The sequence below is a fragment of the Hyperolius riggenbachi genome, chromosome 12 (assembly GCF_040937935.1).
Source record: "Hyperolius riggenbachi isolate aHypRig1 chromosome 12, aHypRig1.pri, whole genome shotgun sequence".
In the NCBI taxonomy this organism is placed as follows: domain Eukaryota; kingdom Metazoa; phylum Chordata; class Amphibia; order Anura; family Hyperoliidae; genus Hyperolius; species Hyperolius riggenbachi.
This window is the reverse complement of record NC_090657.1, coordinates 162,766,604-162,779,846: the sequence shown is the minus strand read 5'-3', so window position 1 is coordinate 162,779,846 and position 13,243 is coordinate 162,766,604. Positions and strand designations below refer to the sequence as shown.

The 13,243-nt window shown below is 44.1% G+C and overlaps 1 protein-coding gene across 1 annotated transcript in view; it reads right to left on the bottom strand.

Annotated features, from left to right (window-relative positions):
* The window catches only part of LAMA5 (laminin subunit alpha 5), a 332,936-nt gene that overhangs the window by 115,775 nt on the left and 203,918 nt on the right, over positions 1-13,243 (bottom strand). The window contains exons 31-33 of the mRNA XM_068264501.1: positions 9,930-10,056; positions 9,699-9,838; positions 8,511-8,626 (exon numbers count right to left, since the gene is read on the bottom strand). Of these exons, the coding sequence (XP_068120602.1) occupies positions 8,511-8,626; positions 9,699-9,838; positions 9,930-10,056 (383 nt within the window). The remainder of the gene's footprint in view (positions 1-8,510; positions 8,627-9,698; positions 9,839-9,929; positions 10,057-13,243) is intronic.

Below are 13,243 nucleotides of genomic sequence, written 5' to 3'. Positions count from 1 at the left end.
TTACAATCAAGAGGTGTGTGAGTCTGAACCCTGCCACCTTGCTACCTGAGACCATAGAGACCTTTATAGACGAGCACTATTGTGAAGAAATGATAGATGACTACTATGAGGAGGTAGGACGAGTGAAAGATACTCCCCTTGACCATGCAGACCTCACAGTTTTTATTGATGGGTCCCGATACTATTCAGAAGGGCAACCTGTTACAGGATACTCTGTGGTTACCAAAGATGATGTCCTTTTTCAAGGTAAGTTACCAAGCAGCTGTTCAGCTCAAGTAGCAGAACTAATGGCATTGATGCAGGCTTGCATCATTGGCAAAGGCCAAAGGTTAAATGTGTACTTGGACTCCAGGTATGGATACGGGATCTGTCATGATTTCGGTCAATTGTGGAGGATGAGAGGTTTCTTGACAACAAATGGTAAGCCTATCAAACACGCTGAATTAATCAAAAGGGTCTTGGAGTCTCTGTGGGGCCCAACGGAAGTGGCAGTAATAAAATGTGAGGCACACACAAAAGGTACAGATGAGATTTCATTAGGGAATAACAAAGCTGACATGGCGGCTAAGGATGCTGCCTTACATGGCACCATGATTACAGAGATCTATGTGGTCAGCCCCCCACAAGGGGAAGGCGAGTACATGGATTTAACTGTTCTTAAAAACTTACAAACCCAGACTGAAAAACAGATGAGACAAAAATGGGAGGAACAAGGATGTAGTGAAATAGATGGCCTGTGGAGCCATGCAGATGGCAGATACTGTGCCCCTCCCACTTTGTATCACTACCTAGTGGAGGTGTCACATGGCCCATCACACTTGGCGAAGGATGCAATAATCAGCCTCATCACAAAATACTGGGTAGCCCCAGGAGTCTCCACAGTGGCAGAGAGATTCTGTCAAACATGTGAAACATGTCAAAAACACAATCCTGGTAAGCTTGTCAAGACACCCACTAAACACTTGCCTAGGCCTCTATATCCATTCCAGAGGCTGCAAATTGACTATATCCAGTTGCCTAAGTGTCAGCAGTTCCAGTATGTACTGGTATGTGTTGACATCTTCTCTGGCTGGGTGGAAGCATGGCCTGTTGCACAGGCCACAGCTTCTGCCACAGCGAAAAAGCTGTTACAAGAAATTGTGTGCAGATATGGAATATTTGAGACTCTGGAATCTGATAGGGGTACACATTTTACAGGACAAGTAATGACCAAAGTGCTGGAAGGGCTACAGGTGGAACAAAGATTTCACACTCCATACCATCCACAAGCATCAGGTAAGGTGGAGAGATACAATGGGATAATCAAAAACAGATTATCCAAAATGTGTGAAAAAACTAAGCTTACATGGATACAGGCTTTGCCACTGGTCCTGAAATCAATGAGGCATACACCTAGGGGTCCAGAGAAACTCACCCCTTATGAAATTTTGTTTGGGAGACCAGCACCCACGGGTCTATTCTTCCCACAGGAAATGAAAATGATGCATTGCTCACTGAAAATGTATGTACAAGAGTTACATAATTTGCTTACAAAATTGCATGGACAAGTTTTCTCCTCTATTCCAGATCCTGAGTCCGATACAGGATCCCATTCACTGAAACCTGGAGACTGGGTGGTAGTAAAAAGATTCCAAAGGAAAGGGTTGGAAAGCAGGTTTGATGGACCTTACCAAGTCCTATTAACCACCTCCACTTCAGTAAAATTGGAAGGAAAAATTCCCTGGATCCATGCTTCTCATTGCAAGAAGATACGCAAAAGTGATTAATGCAAACATGCCACCAGGGGCATCTATGTTAGTCTGTCTTGCATGTTGTTTGTCATGTATGTTCAAAGGTGCTGAGGGACAAACTACCTCTAGCCACCACCAGCAACCTTGGGTGCCACCAGCATCATATGGTAAGTGGGGGGTGAAACCACAAGGCTGGGATCCTGCCCACTTGCATAGGGTTGAGTGTAAACAAGGGAAACTAGTGCCAAGATATCCACTTTTTTACCGAGGGTATATGCATGTACACGGTACTAAGGGAATGAGTCCTACTAGCCTGCACTATTTTGAGCACGCTAGGCCAATTCATCCACCCCTGGTGATAGACACATACTGGCATACCTTGGACGAACTGTGTAATACTATGTACCACAGAATGATTCCTCCTTTTCAGGAGCATCTTAAAAAAGGGCTGGGTGGGAAACCAGAGATCACTTTCTTTTTGACATATGTTCAAGACAGACTTGTCCCTGACTGTGAGGCAGATGAGGACCCAGAAATAGACACATGTACTATGCCAGGGATTTTTATTGCAGACACAGACAACCCAGATTCTGAGATACTTGACGGTGACGATTTAAAAGACTTATCTACTGATTTAGACAATGGGAGATCGGATGACTTGATGATAGTAAGGTGTGAGAAAGACAGGTTAGATCCTGAGGACCCAACAAGAGGAGGGTATGATGACTGGTATATAGTGTATGTGGTATATAATGTGGGTGAGACAAGACAATATAGGAAAATATTCTATGACCAACCTGAACCCGTGCAAGGTACTCTATTAAATAAATGTTATGATCCAGCAGATGGAATCATGGAGTTCTTGCTTACTCGAGCCCCTGAGTACTTTGGAACAGTAGATCCACTTACATACCTGACTCAAGAGAGACTTATATTTGGACTCAACTGCAGTGTAGTCCAACAGGCCACCTGGTACACACATAATGAGAAAGTTAGACTTAACGCATATGCAAGCACCCTGGTGTTGCACGTACAAACAGATGCTAGAAATAAGAAATTTGAGCATATCACTCCAAAAGAAGGTGTAACAGTACAACAGTATATGATGAGGATCATGAGAGAAGCCTGTACATCAGACATTGAGGGTCACTATATTATTGACACAGCACATTGGGCATCTAACCAATCTCTTGTCTTTAATGGACCAAACCCGTGGAAATGGGAAGTACTGTGTAACGGAATAGACACACCAAAGGTGAATGAATGGATGTATGGGGTTCCCATGTCTGAAGGATTGAGAGGATTGTATCACACCACAGACTGGAAAGACCCTCATGGCTATGAGTTAGATTTGGATTTAAACTTGGATGGACCATTTGTTTGGCCTTTCTGCGACGAGTCAGATGAAGGATGCTGGACTTTTACCCAATCTGTCCAGTTGAACAGAGAAAGTCCAGTCCCTGGTGTGAACAATCCATCAATAAATAAACGAGGGTGGTATACATGGGAAGGGAGAGGCCAGGTATGTGCAACTATAGTCCGGGTGGAAAGAGAAAAGGATGTTGTGGTCCCTGTAAAAATGAATCCAAATATATGTAAAGTCCCAGCTGTCAAAATAGCAGACCTAATAGTCCCTCAACTGGCCTCACCTTGGGCAGTATTGTTGGATACAAAGTTTGTTTTGTACACGTGGAGAGTAACATTAACTGATTTTAGGGTAGATATGTGGGACAAGAGGTGTGGTGTATATATTAAAAATCAGATCTACATGTTGAAAGGATGGTTGGAATCGGGGTATAGTCACCATAAGTCTAAAAGGGATTTGATGGATAAAGCTCTGGGGGCGGGAGGTCTTGGTCTAGGGGCCTTAAATACTATGGATTTAGAAGTGTTAAGAAATAAACTTGGAGGGCTGGCTCAACATGTAGGGGAGGGAGTGAAAACTCAGTTAGATATAAATCATGTGTTAGAAAATCTACAACATGATCACATTGATGCTACAGCCTCACTGTCAGAGGTAATGAAGCAGAAATTTAAAGGGTTAGTAGCAGGTCTGGTTAAACAGCAGGAAGAAGTCCAATTAGCATTGTCTTGTACACAGGTTCAATCTGAACTGTCACAGGATCTAAAGCTAATGATAACCTCACTGCATGCTGGTCACTTTCCCATAAATTTGCGTAGACAAGCTGAGAGATCTGTTCCTAAATTTGCAATGACGCATGAAAAATGGTGGCTTACTCAATTCCATGGGTGTCAAAACCTCACATGCACTATTTCTTCCTTAGTGCCAGTTGCAGGTGAGGAGCATCAAGCTTATACAGTGGTAAATTTGGGTTCTGTTTTGTCAGCAGGTGTAGTTTTGCTTCCCAGAGTAAATCATGACATAATGATTTATGAAGAAGGTGAGCCCAGGTTGTTAGACACAGATGGGTGTTGGAGAAAGGAAAATGTACTGTTATGTCAAGGACAGCAAAACAGGATTATAAGGCAACAATGTTGGGATGAGGAAGGATCATGCTTGATGGATGCAAAAGAGAAGATGCCGAGCCGGATGAAGTACCTAGGACAGGGTTATTGGTGCTGGTATCAAATGGAGAATGCCACCTCTTATGCAATATATACATTCAATTGTACTCAGAGTGGAACACTGACCAGAGGGGTGTACTGTACCACTGGCCCAGTCCTGGGAGTTGATCTGGCACAGCAGAAGGGACGTACACCCATAACACCTGAAAAAAGACTAGACATCAAGCCTGATACACCTGTCCGTTTACAAAAAATTCCTTTAGGATTTGGAGCAGAATTGAAAGGATGGTTATTGGATTTTGGGAGGGAAGATGAGATCATAAAAACACTCAGAGCTTCAGAAAGGCAAGCAACAGTGCGTTTGGAGCACGATTGTGAGAAACTAGTGCAAGTCTCACATGCTCTAGAACAAGATGCTAAAGTATCATGGTGGGAAAGTCTATTTGGGTATAGTCCAAAAGCAAGTGCCTTTCTGAACCTCATGCTCCATCCAGTAGTGGTGCTCATTGTCCTTACATGTTTGCTATACATTTTCCAGGTACTTGTGTTTTGTAAAATCAAAAGATTAGGTGCTAAAATGAGTAAGAAACAACAGAAACCCAGGGATGTTTTGGTGGTAGTTTCGCAAGATGAAGAATATATCTAAATGTTATATGGGTATTTTAAACTTTCTCATGTTCCCTTAGTTAAAAGGAAGTGCATGGAAATGAGTAAATGGAAGTAGTAGAAGCCCTCCATGAAAGGAGAGAACCATATAACCTAGGTATGAATGAAACCAATATAATCAATACAGGCTTATCCTGAACTATGCAGCTGGTGGTCAGACTACCAGGTGAGGGGCGGGAGAAGTCTGTCATGGATGAAAGGGTAGGTTTGTTAGGTATTGTAATTCCCTACTAAATCAATTTATTATTGTGATTTAATTGCTACTATACTTACTTGGTGTTATACTTTATAATAATCATACAAACATATATATATAAACAAAATAAGAGATTAAAAGGGACGACATTTGCAACGTGTAAAAAAAAAAAAAAAAAAAAAAAAAAAAAAAAAAAAAAAAAAAAAAATCACATGCCTCTCAATGAGCTAATTTCCTTCTTTATGCATTATTGTTGTATCTCCCTATGGTTCTACCCTTCTACCTCAACAAGACATATTGTGCCTCAGCTTATCACCAAGAAGACACTTATGGATCAAGGTCTGTGGTATGAATTCTACCTCCTGATTTAAAATCTACCTCATGTTCATAATGTTCTACAATAAAAGGCAAGAGGTCCTAAGGGTGCAAGGGAAGAAAGACCCCAGCTGGGAAAGACAAAGACGGCTGAATCCTTAGTAAGACATCGCTCTACGATTGCATCACTACAGATCAATAAAAGAGCACTCTTGTCCTGACATCATCACCTGCTTTACTTGAAAAGATCAAAGGGATCTACTTGATACATCCTGGCAGGAACCATAATAAACGTTCCACCAGAATGCACCGCCTTAAGAGGAGTTTTTAGCCAAAAGGTGGCTCTGACTAAGGTGAAGAGGATGCACTGCCTTAAGATGAGTTCTTAGCCAAAAAGGTGGCTCTTATTAAGGTGAAGAGGATGGCACTACAACATATGTACCACAGAGCCAGAGGTGATATAGCTGGAGGCCCTGACTACAAGAATACTGTGATAAAAACTTTTTAATATGAGTAGTTCACAGGGATGAACTAGAGGAGGGAGTGACAAAGCAGGATACCCATCTAGTTTATATAACGGACATTTTGTTTTAAATTAGCTCCATTTGGTGATGTATAAATCATTTCAGTTAGAAGAAGGCCACAAAATGCGTACGTGTTCAGGGACACTGGCTGTTCTTGAGCATGTCCTAATAGTAAATTTACCGTTATTTTGCAATGTCCTAGCTTCCTTGACTTTTAGTGGAAAAGGGGCCCCAAGGACAGATTTAGACAAGTGATGTGTTGTCCAGACTGGACCACTTCCCCTTGTGACCTTAAACAGAAGGTTGAGTAAGAGAACAGTGGGTGGTGAAACTCATTATAATATGGGTGGAGAGTTCTAAGAATTAAATGTTAACTGCTTCATGTCTGCACTGATTATTGAACTGTGATTGGTTTTTGTAACACTGATGGACATCCTGAACTGCCCAGAGGCATGTATATTTTTGCATAACTGTAACTGATAAAAGTCATTGTAACTAGTGAAATTGTAGCATTTGTCTCCTACACATGCCTCATCAACAAGCTTCTTGATGACAAATAAACGAGTTGTCCTTTTAAGAGGTGTGCCTTGAGTCATTACTGTCAGTATATAACTTTGACAGTGTGCAGCTCTGTCAATCCTTGTCCTTGCAGATCAGATTATTTGGGCATTGGGATCTGCAGGTATCTAATAGAAGCCAATGGAAATTATCGGTAATCAGGAGCTCAGGCGGTGAGCTGGGCCCCCAATGCGGGACTAGGAGCCGACTGGTTACTACATAGGGAAGAATTAGAGGGGATAATCATATTCTTTGTAGAGGATTGGCTACAAATAGGGTTTGTTTTACTAGCGGATCCAAGCGACGCCCAACTCATATGGTGCCCCCGCAATACACACTCCCTCCCTACTGCTTAGCAACAGAACGTGTCGCTAGCCTCCAGGCTAGTCTAGTACAGACTTTTCCCTGAACTGTTGCCCAAGGGATTGAGTTCCATTCTCTGCCAGGTGACGCTTCTCTTATGTGTGTGCAAGGCTCAAGGGTTTAGGGCTGGAGAAGGGCATTATAGTGTACTTTAGCTGTCCTATAAGTATTTGTTTAAAGGGTACCTAAACTGAGAGGGATGTGGATATTTCCTTTTAAATAATACCAGTTGCCTGGCAGTCCTGCTCCTCTCTTTGGCTGCAGTAGTAAGTGGATGACACGCCTTAAACAAGCATGCAGCTAATCCAATCTGACTTCAGTCAGAGCACCTGATCTGCATGCTTGTTGAGGGGCTGTGGCTAAAAGTATTAGAGACACAGGATCAGCAGGGGAGTCAGGCAACTAGTAATATTTTTAAAGGAAAAATCCATATCCTTCTAAGTTTAGGTTCCCTTTAAATTGACACTGAAGAGAAAAAAAAAATATGCTATAAAGAATTGTATGTGTAGGACAGATAATTAATAGAACATTAGTAGCAAAGAAAAGAATCTTATTTTTTTTTTAATTTTCAGTTACCGGTATATAGCTTTTTATATATATGTAACATTGAATCATACTATCATATTTGCAGTTTAACACACTCTGTATTTTAAACTATAAAACAAAGCAGAGGTAATGACCTTTTGAACTCCTCTGCAGTAAAACCTTATCTGAAGTTGTGCCTCACCGTTTCTCTGTCACTCTGAGAAGCTCTTGTATAGATTACAACTGAAGTCTTCTAACGCTTCCTGTACCGGAAACAATATAAAGGCAGCCATACACTGGTCGATGTGCCATCAGATCGACCAGCTGACAGATCGCTATCTGATCGAATCTGATCAGATAGGGATCGTATGGCTGCCTTTACTGCAAACAGATTGTGAATCGATTTCAGCCTGAAACCGATCACAATCTGTTCAGCTGCTCCTGCCGCCTGTCCTCCCCCCGCGCATACATTACCTGACGCTGGCTCCCGGGCATCTTCTCCACGCTGCACCGCTCTGTTCTTGCTCCATCTCGGCGCTTCCTGTGTCACTCCGTGACCAGGAAGTTCAAATAGAGCGCCCTCTATTTGAACTTCCTGGGTCACTGCAGTGACCCAGGAAGCGCCGGGATGGAGCGGGTGCAGCGCTGAGAAGATGCGGAGAAGACGCCCGGGAGCCCGCATCAGGTAATGTATTTTTCATCGGATCGGCCGCCGCTAGCGACGCGCACTTTACCCGCGGGCGATCGAGGGTAATTTCCCGCACGGCGCGATCGACGGACCGATCCGATTTCGGGAGGAAATCGGATCGTCGGCGGCGTTTACCGCGAACGATTGGCAGCAGATTCGATCCCAGGATCGAATCTGCTGTCGAAACGGCCGGGAATCGGGCCAGTGTATGGCCACCTTAAGGCTTTTTTCTTTGCTACTAATGTGCTATTTCTTAGCTGTACTACACACACAAATCATTATCTCATAAGTTTATTTTCACTTCAGATTCTCTTTAACAAGTACATTAGCTATATTTAGCAATTCAAACGAGACCCAATTCTAGTACAATATCCCGATGTTTGATTAGGCCGGAGTGTTTCTTTATTAAGGTAGTTTACCTGCTCTGGAAGCTGTTGGAGCTGCACTGGCTGATAAAGTTGTACGACTTGTCCAGAGGTTCCTCCACCAGATAGCTGGAGCTGTAACTGTCCTCCGGGATCACCAGGATGTACTCCTACAATGGAGATCACAAGGTTCCAGGTCATTCCTCATTCATGCCTGTCACACATTCACAGCACTGGCATCTTCTGCAGCACTTTACAGAGTACATAGTCATGTCACTGACTGTCTTCAGAGGAGCTCACAATCTAATCCCTACCATAGTCATATGTCCTACCATATTATTATTATGTATTTATATACCGGTAGCACGAACATCTTCTGCAGCACTTTATAGAATACATAGTCATGTCACTGACTGTCCTCAGAGGAGCTCACAGTCTAACCCTACCATAGTAGCAGTCTAATGTCCTACCATATTATTATAATTGTGTGTTTATATAGCACTGACATCTTCTGCAGCACTTTACAGAGTACATAGTCATGTCACTAACTGTCCCCGGAGGAGCTCACAGTCTAACCCTACCAAAGACATAATATAATGTCCTACCATATTATTATTACTATTATGTATTTATCTATATAAATACATAATAGTAATAATAATATGGTAGGACATTATATTATGTCTATGGTAGGGTTAGACTGAATACATAATAGTAATAATAATATGGTAGGACATTATATTATGTCTATGGTAGGGTTAGACTGTGAGCTCCTCTGAGGACAGTTAGTGACATGACTATGTACTCTGTAAAGTGCTGCAGAAGATGTCAGTGCTATATAAAAACACAATGACATCTTCTGCAGCACATTACAGAGTACATAGTCATGTAACTGACTGTCCTCAGAGGAGCTCACAGTCTAACCCTACCATAGACATAGTCTAATGTCCTACCATATTATTATTATGTATTTATATAGCACTGACATCTTCTGCAGCACATTACATAGCACATAGTCATGTCACTGACTGTCCTCAGAGGAGCTCACACTCTAATCCTACCACAGTCATAGTCTAATGTCCTACCATATTATTATTATATATTTATATAGCACTGACATCTTCTGCAACACTTTACAGTGTACATAGTCATGTCACTATTCTCTCACAAAGAAGAGAATTCCAGAAAACGAGTACCCAGGAGAAGCCTTGGAGCTGTGTATGGGAAGAGGATATACTTTACCAGCCATACAATCTTTCCATCTGGCACATGGACGGTGACGGTCAGGTCGTTGTCAGTGATGCCCAGGATGGTCTGGTCTTCCGAGAGAACCAAACTGCGGCAGCCGTAGCCATGAGGGCAGAATGTGGCATTAGCGGAGCCTTTATGGAAAGAAATAGCACCCATAATTCAAGCATAACAAAACATCGGTATATCAACCAATCACGGCTTCTAGACGAGCATAACCCTCACCTCGCCACACCCGGCCGCCCTGCACTTGCACCTCTATAGGGAACGTCGGCTGTGAAGGCTGGTAGTAGTGAATGAGGAAGGCGTAACGTCCTGGGGCTGGCACACGCCCGTTGTAAGTCACTGTATTCTGTTTCCCAACACAGAGCAAAAAGAAAAACATTGCATCACTACTTATGTTGCTTAAAAACAAGCCAACCACCTTTCAAACACACGTCTTGAGTTCCAAAAACCTTTGAGGGCCCGTTTCCACTATAGCGTTACGAAATCGCCAGCGAATCACCGCAGGCAAATCGCATGCGGGTGCGATTCCGCATACGTTTTTTGCCGCGATTTCGCATGCGATTTCGCATAGGTAAGGCTGTATGCGATTTTAACCATGTCACTGCGTGTGTGAATTAACATGGGTACCTATGCGAAATCGCGGCAAAAAACGCATGGGGAAAACGCATGCGATTTCCCTATTAAATACATTGCGTGCGATTCGCCTGCATTCCACACGCAGGCGAATTCTGAGGCCCCTACCCTGCAGATTTTTTCTGCACAGAAAAACGTGCGGGGAAACGCACAAGTGGAAACAGTCCCATCCACTAGTACTGACTGTGCGAATCCGCATGCGTTGCCCGCATGCGGATTCGCGATAGTGGAAACGGGCCCTGAGACTAGAGTACTCTGACTTTTGAGTTCAGTTTGCTTCTTACGTCAACCTGTACTCAAAACCAAAGACAAAGGTCTGTGTATACAAGGAAAACTGATCAAATGACTTTAAAGCAAACCTGAACTGAAGATTAAAAGTCAAACATCCTCATGTCATACTTACCTCCCTCGTAGTCCACTCCTCAATCTCTTTCTCCTCTCCTGCCTCCTGTTTGTCCACTATGATCAATGGAATTCTCTGTCCTCCATTTTGAAAATGGACGTTACCCCATAACAGCTTGAGCCATAAAGAAAAATGGACATTACCTTGTACATCAGTTGTCCTTTCAGTTATAATTGACAGCAACTGATATATATCTGATAGTAACTGATATATTTTAGGGCTGGTTCAGACGGACGCTTGCGGAGCGTTTACCGCAAGCGTTCGGACCGTCGCGGTAAACGCTCCCATTCAAGTGAATGGGAGCGTTTACACCGAGCTTTTGCGCGCTTTTACCCGAACGCGGCGTTCGGGTCCCGATTTTCGCGAGCGTTCGGGCTGCCCCTGGAAGCAACATGTAGCTTCCAGGGAGCGGCCAACCGCGACGGCTAATGTTCCCCTACGGGAAAAAAAAAACGTGACCGCATCACGACGCCACCGAAGGCTACTGAAAGCCTGACCGCGCAGCCGCCGCAACGCCCCCAGACGCGACGCTACACAGACGTCCGTCTGAACCAGCCCTTAGTTCTGACAAAATCTTGTCAGAACTGGAAGGATTCTGTGTTAGAAGAAATGAGTGAGCTTCTGAGAGGAATTGATGTGAGGTTAGTATGTAATATTCATTTGCAGGGACATCATGTGTTTATTTTAAATATTTTAATCGGTTCAGGTTCACTTTAAACTGCAGTGTACCTCCATAAAAGTAATGTATGAACTGAAGTCCAAAGTCCCTGCACACATGCCCTTAATGTACACACACACACACCCCCACACCCTCCTCCCCACACACACATACACAGACACATACACCCCCCCCCCACACACACACACACACCCCCACACACATACACCCCCCCACACACACACCCCACACCCCCCCCACACACACACCCCACACCCCCCCCACACACACACACCACACACACACACCACCCACACACACACACACACACACACACACACACCACACACACACACACACACCGAAGAAGGCCAAGAACACTGGACATAAGCTTGTGCAATAAAAAGCTCCCTTTTCTGACCACACACAACAAAGAGCCCCATTTTCTGACCACACACAATCATCCATATGTCCACCAACCGGCCAGCTCTTGCTCCAATTCAGAGGCAGGCGAATGGCCATGTGACTGGGTGGGAGCTATGGCTGTGATCAAGCTGTACCAGGAAGAATTAGCAATAGAATGATCTGATAAAATACTTCCTGCACATTGCACAGAGGGTGATACGGTAGCATAGAATGCAGTCTTATCATTGGTGGCCTTGTGCCAAGCTTGACACAGGTTCACAGCATATACAGCCATATTATCCCAGAGAAAAAAATATATCTAAGTAGATAATTACTTGTTCCACTTACACAACATACGTATTGTACTGTCCATGTTGTGATTCCAGTTAATTTTATATAGTAAATAAAGAGAAAAACGTTCCAGGCATTTTCCAGCTTTACTGCCTCTGACTGAAGCCAATTCTGATGTAATTTCCTCCTTTACCCTTTTTATCCTAGAAACTGCACTGTCATATCTAGCTTGCTTTGTAGACACATCTTAGCACAGCATAGATTATATTCCAGAAACTTCTGCAGAGGGGTGAGGTCTATTTTCCTTCTCAGCCCCCTGTCACACTGAACTGGCCTCAGCCAATCAGTGAGAAGCAGGAATGTGGGAAGGGTGATGACAAGCTTCCTTCTCCTCTGCAATGAACTAGAATGGAGCCAGACTGACTGAGAGAATATTTATTTAAGTAGAAACATTTATGACTATATTGGAATGCTTTCAATGCACACTGCTTATAGACTACATAATAAACACAGAGCAGTGGGTAATTGGAATTTGATTTTGTGGCTGACAGTCCCCCTTAACCACTTCCCGACCGCCGTATTGACAATTGGCGGCCGGGAAGTGCACCCCGCAAGGACCGCCGTATTGACAATTGGGGGCGGTCCTTGTAGGGGCATGGGCGGAGCGATCGCGTCATCCGTGACGCGATCCTCCGCCTCCGCCTGGCGCCGCTCACCCGCCGCAACATCCCGCCGGCCATACGGAAGCGCCGGCGGGATGTTAACCCGACGATCGCCGCATACAAAGTGTATAATACACTTTGTAATGTTTACAAAGTGTATTATACAGGCTGCCTCCTGCCCTGGTGGTCCCAGTGTCCGAGAGACCACCAGGGCAGGCTGCAGCCACCCTAGTCTGCACCAAGCACACTGATTTTTTACCCCCCCTGCCCCAAATCGCCCACAGCACCCATCAGACCCCCCCCTGCCCACCCCCCAGACCCCTGTTTGCACCTAATCACCCCCCTAATCACCCATCAATCACTCCCTGTCACTATCTGTCAACGCTATTTTTTTTTATCCCCCCCCCTGCCCACTGCTCTCTCCTGATCACCCCCCCACCCCTCAGATTCTCCCCAGACCCCCCCCCCATGTACTGTATGC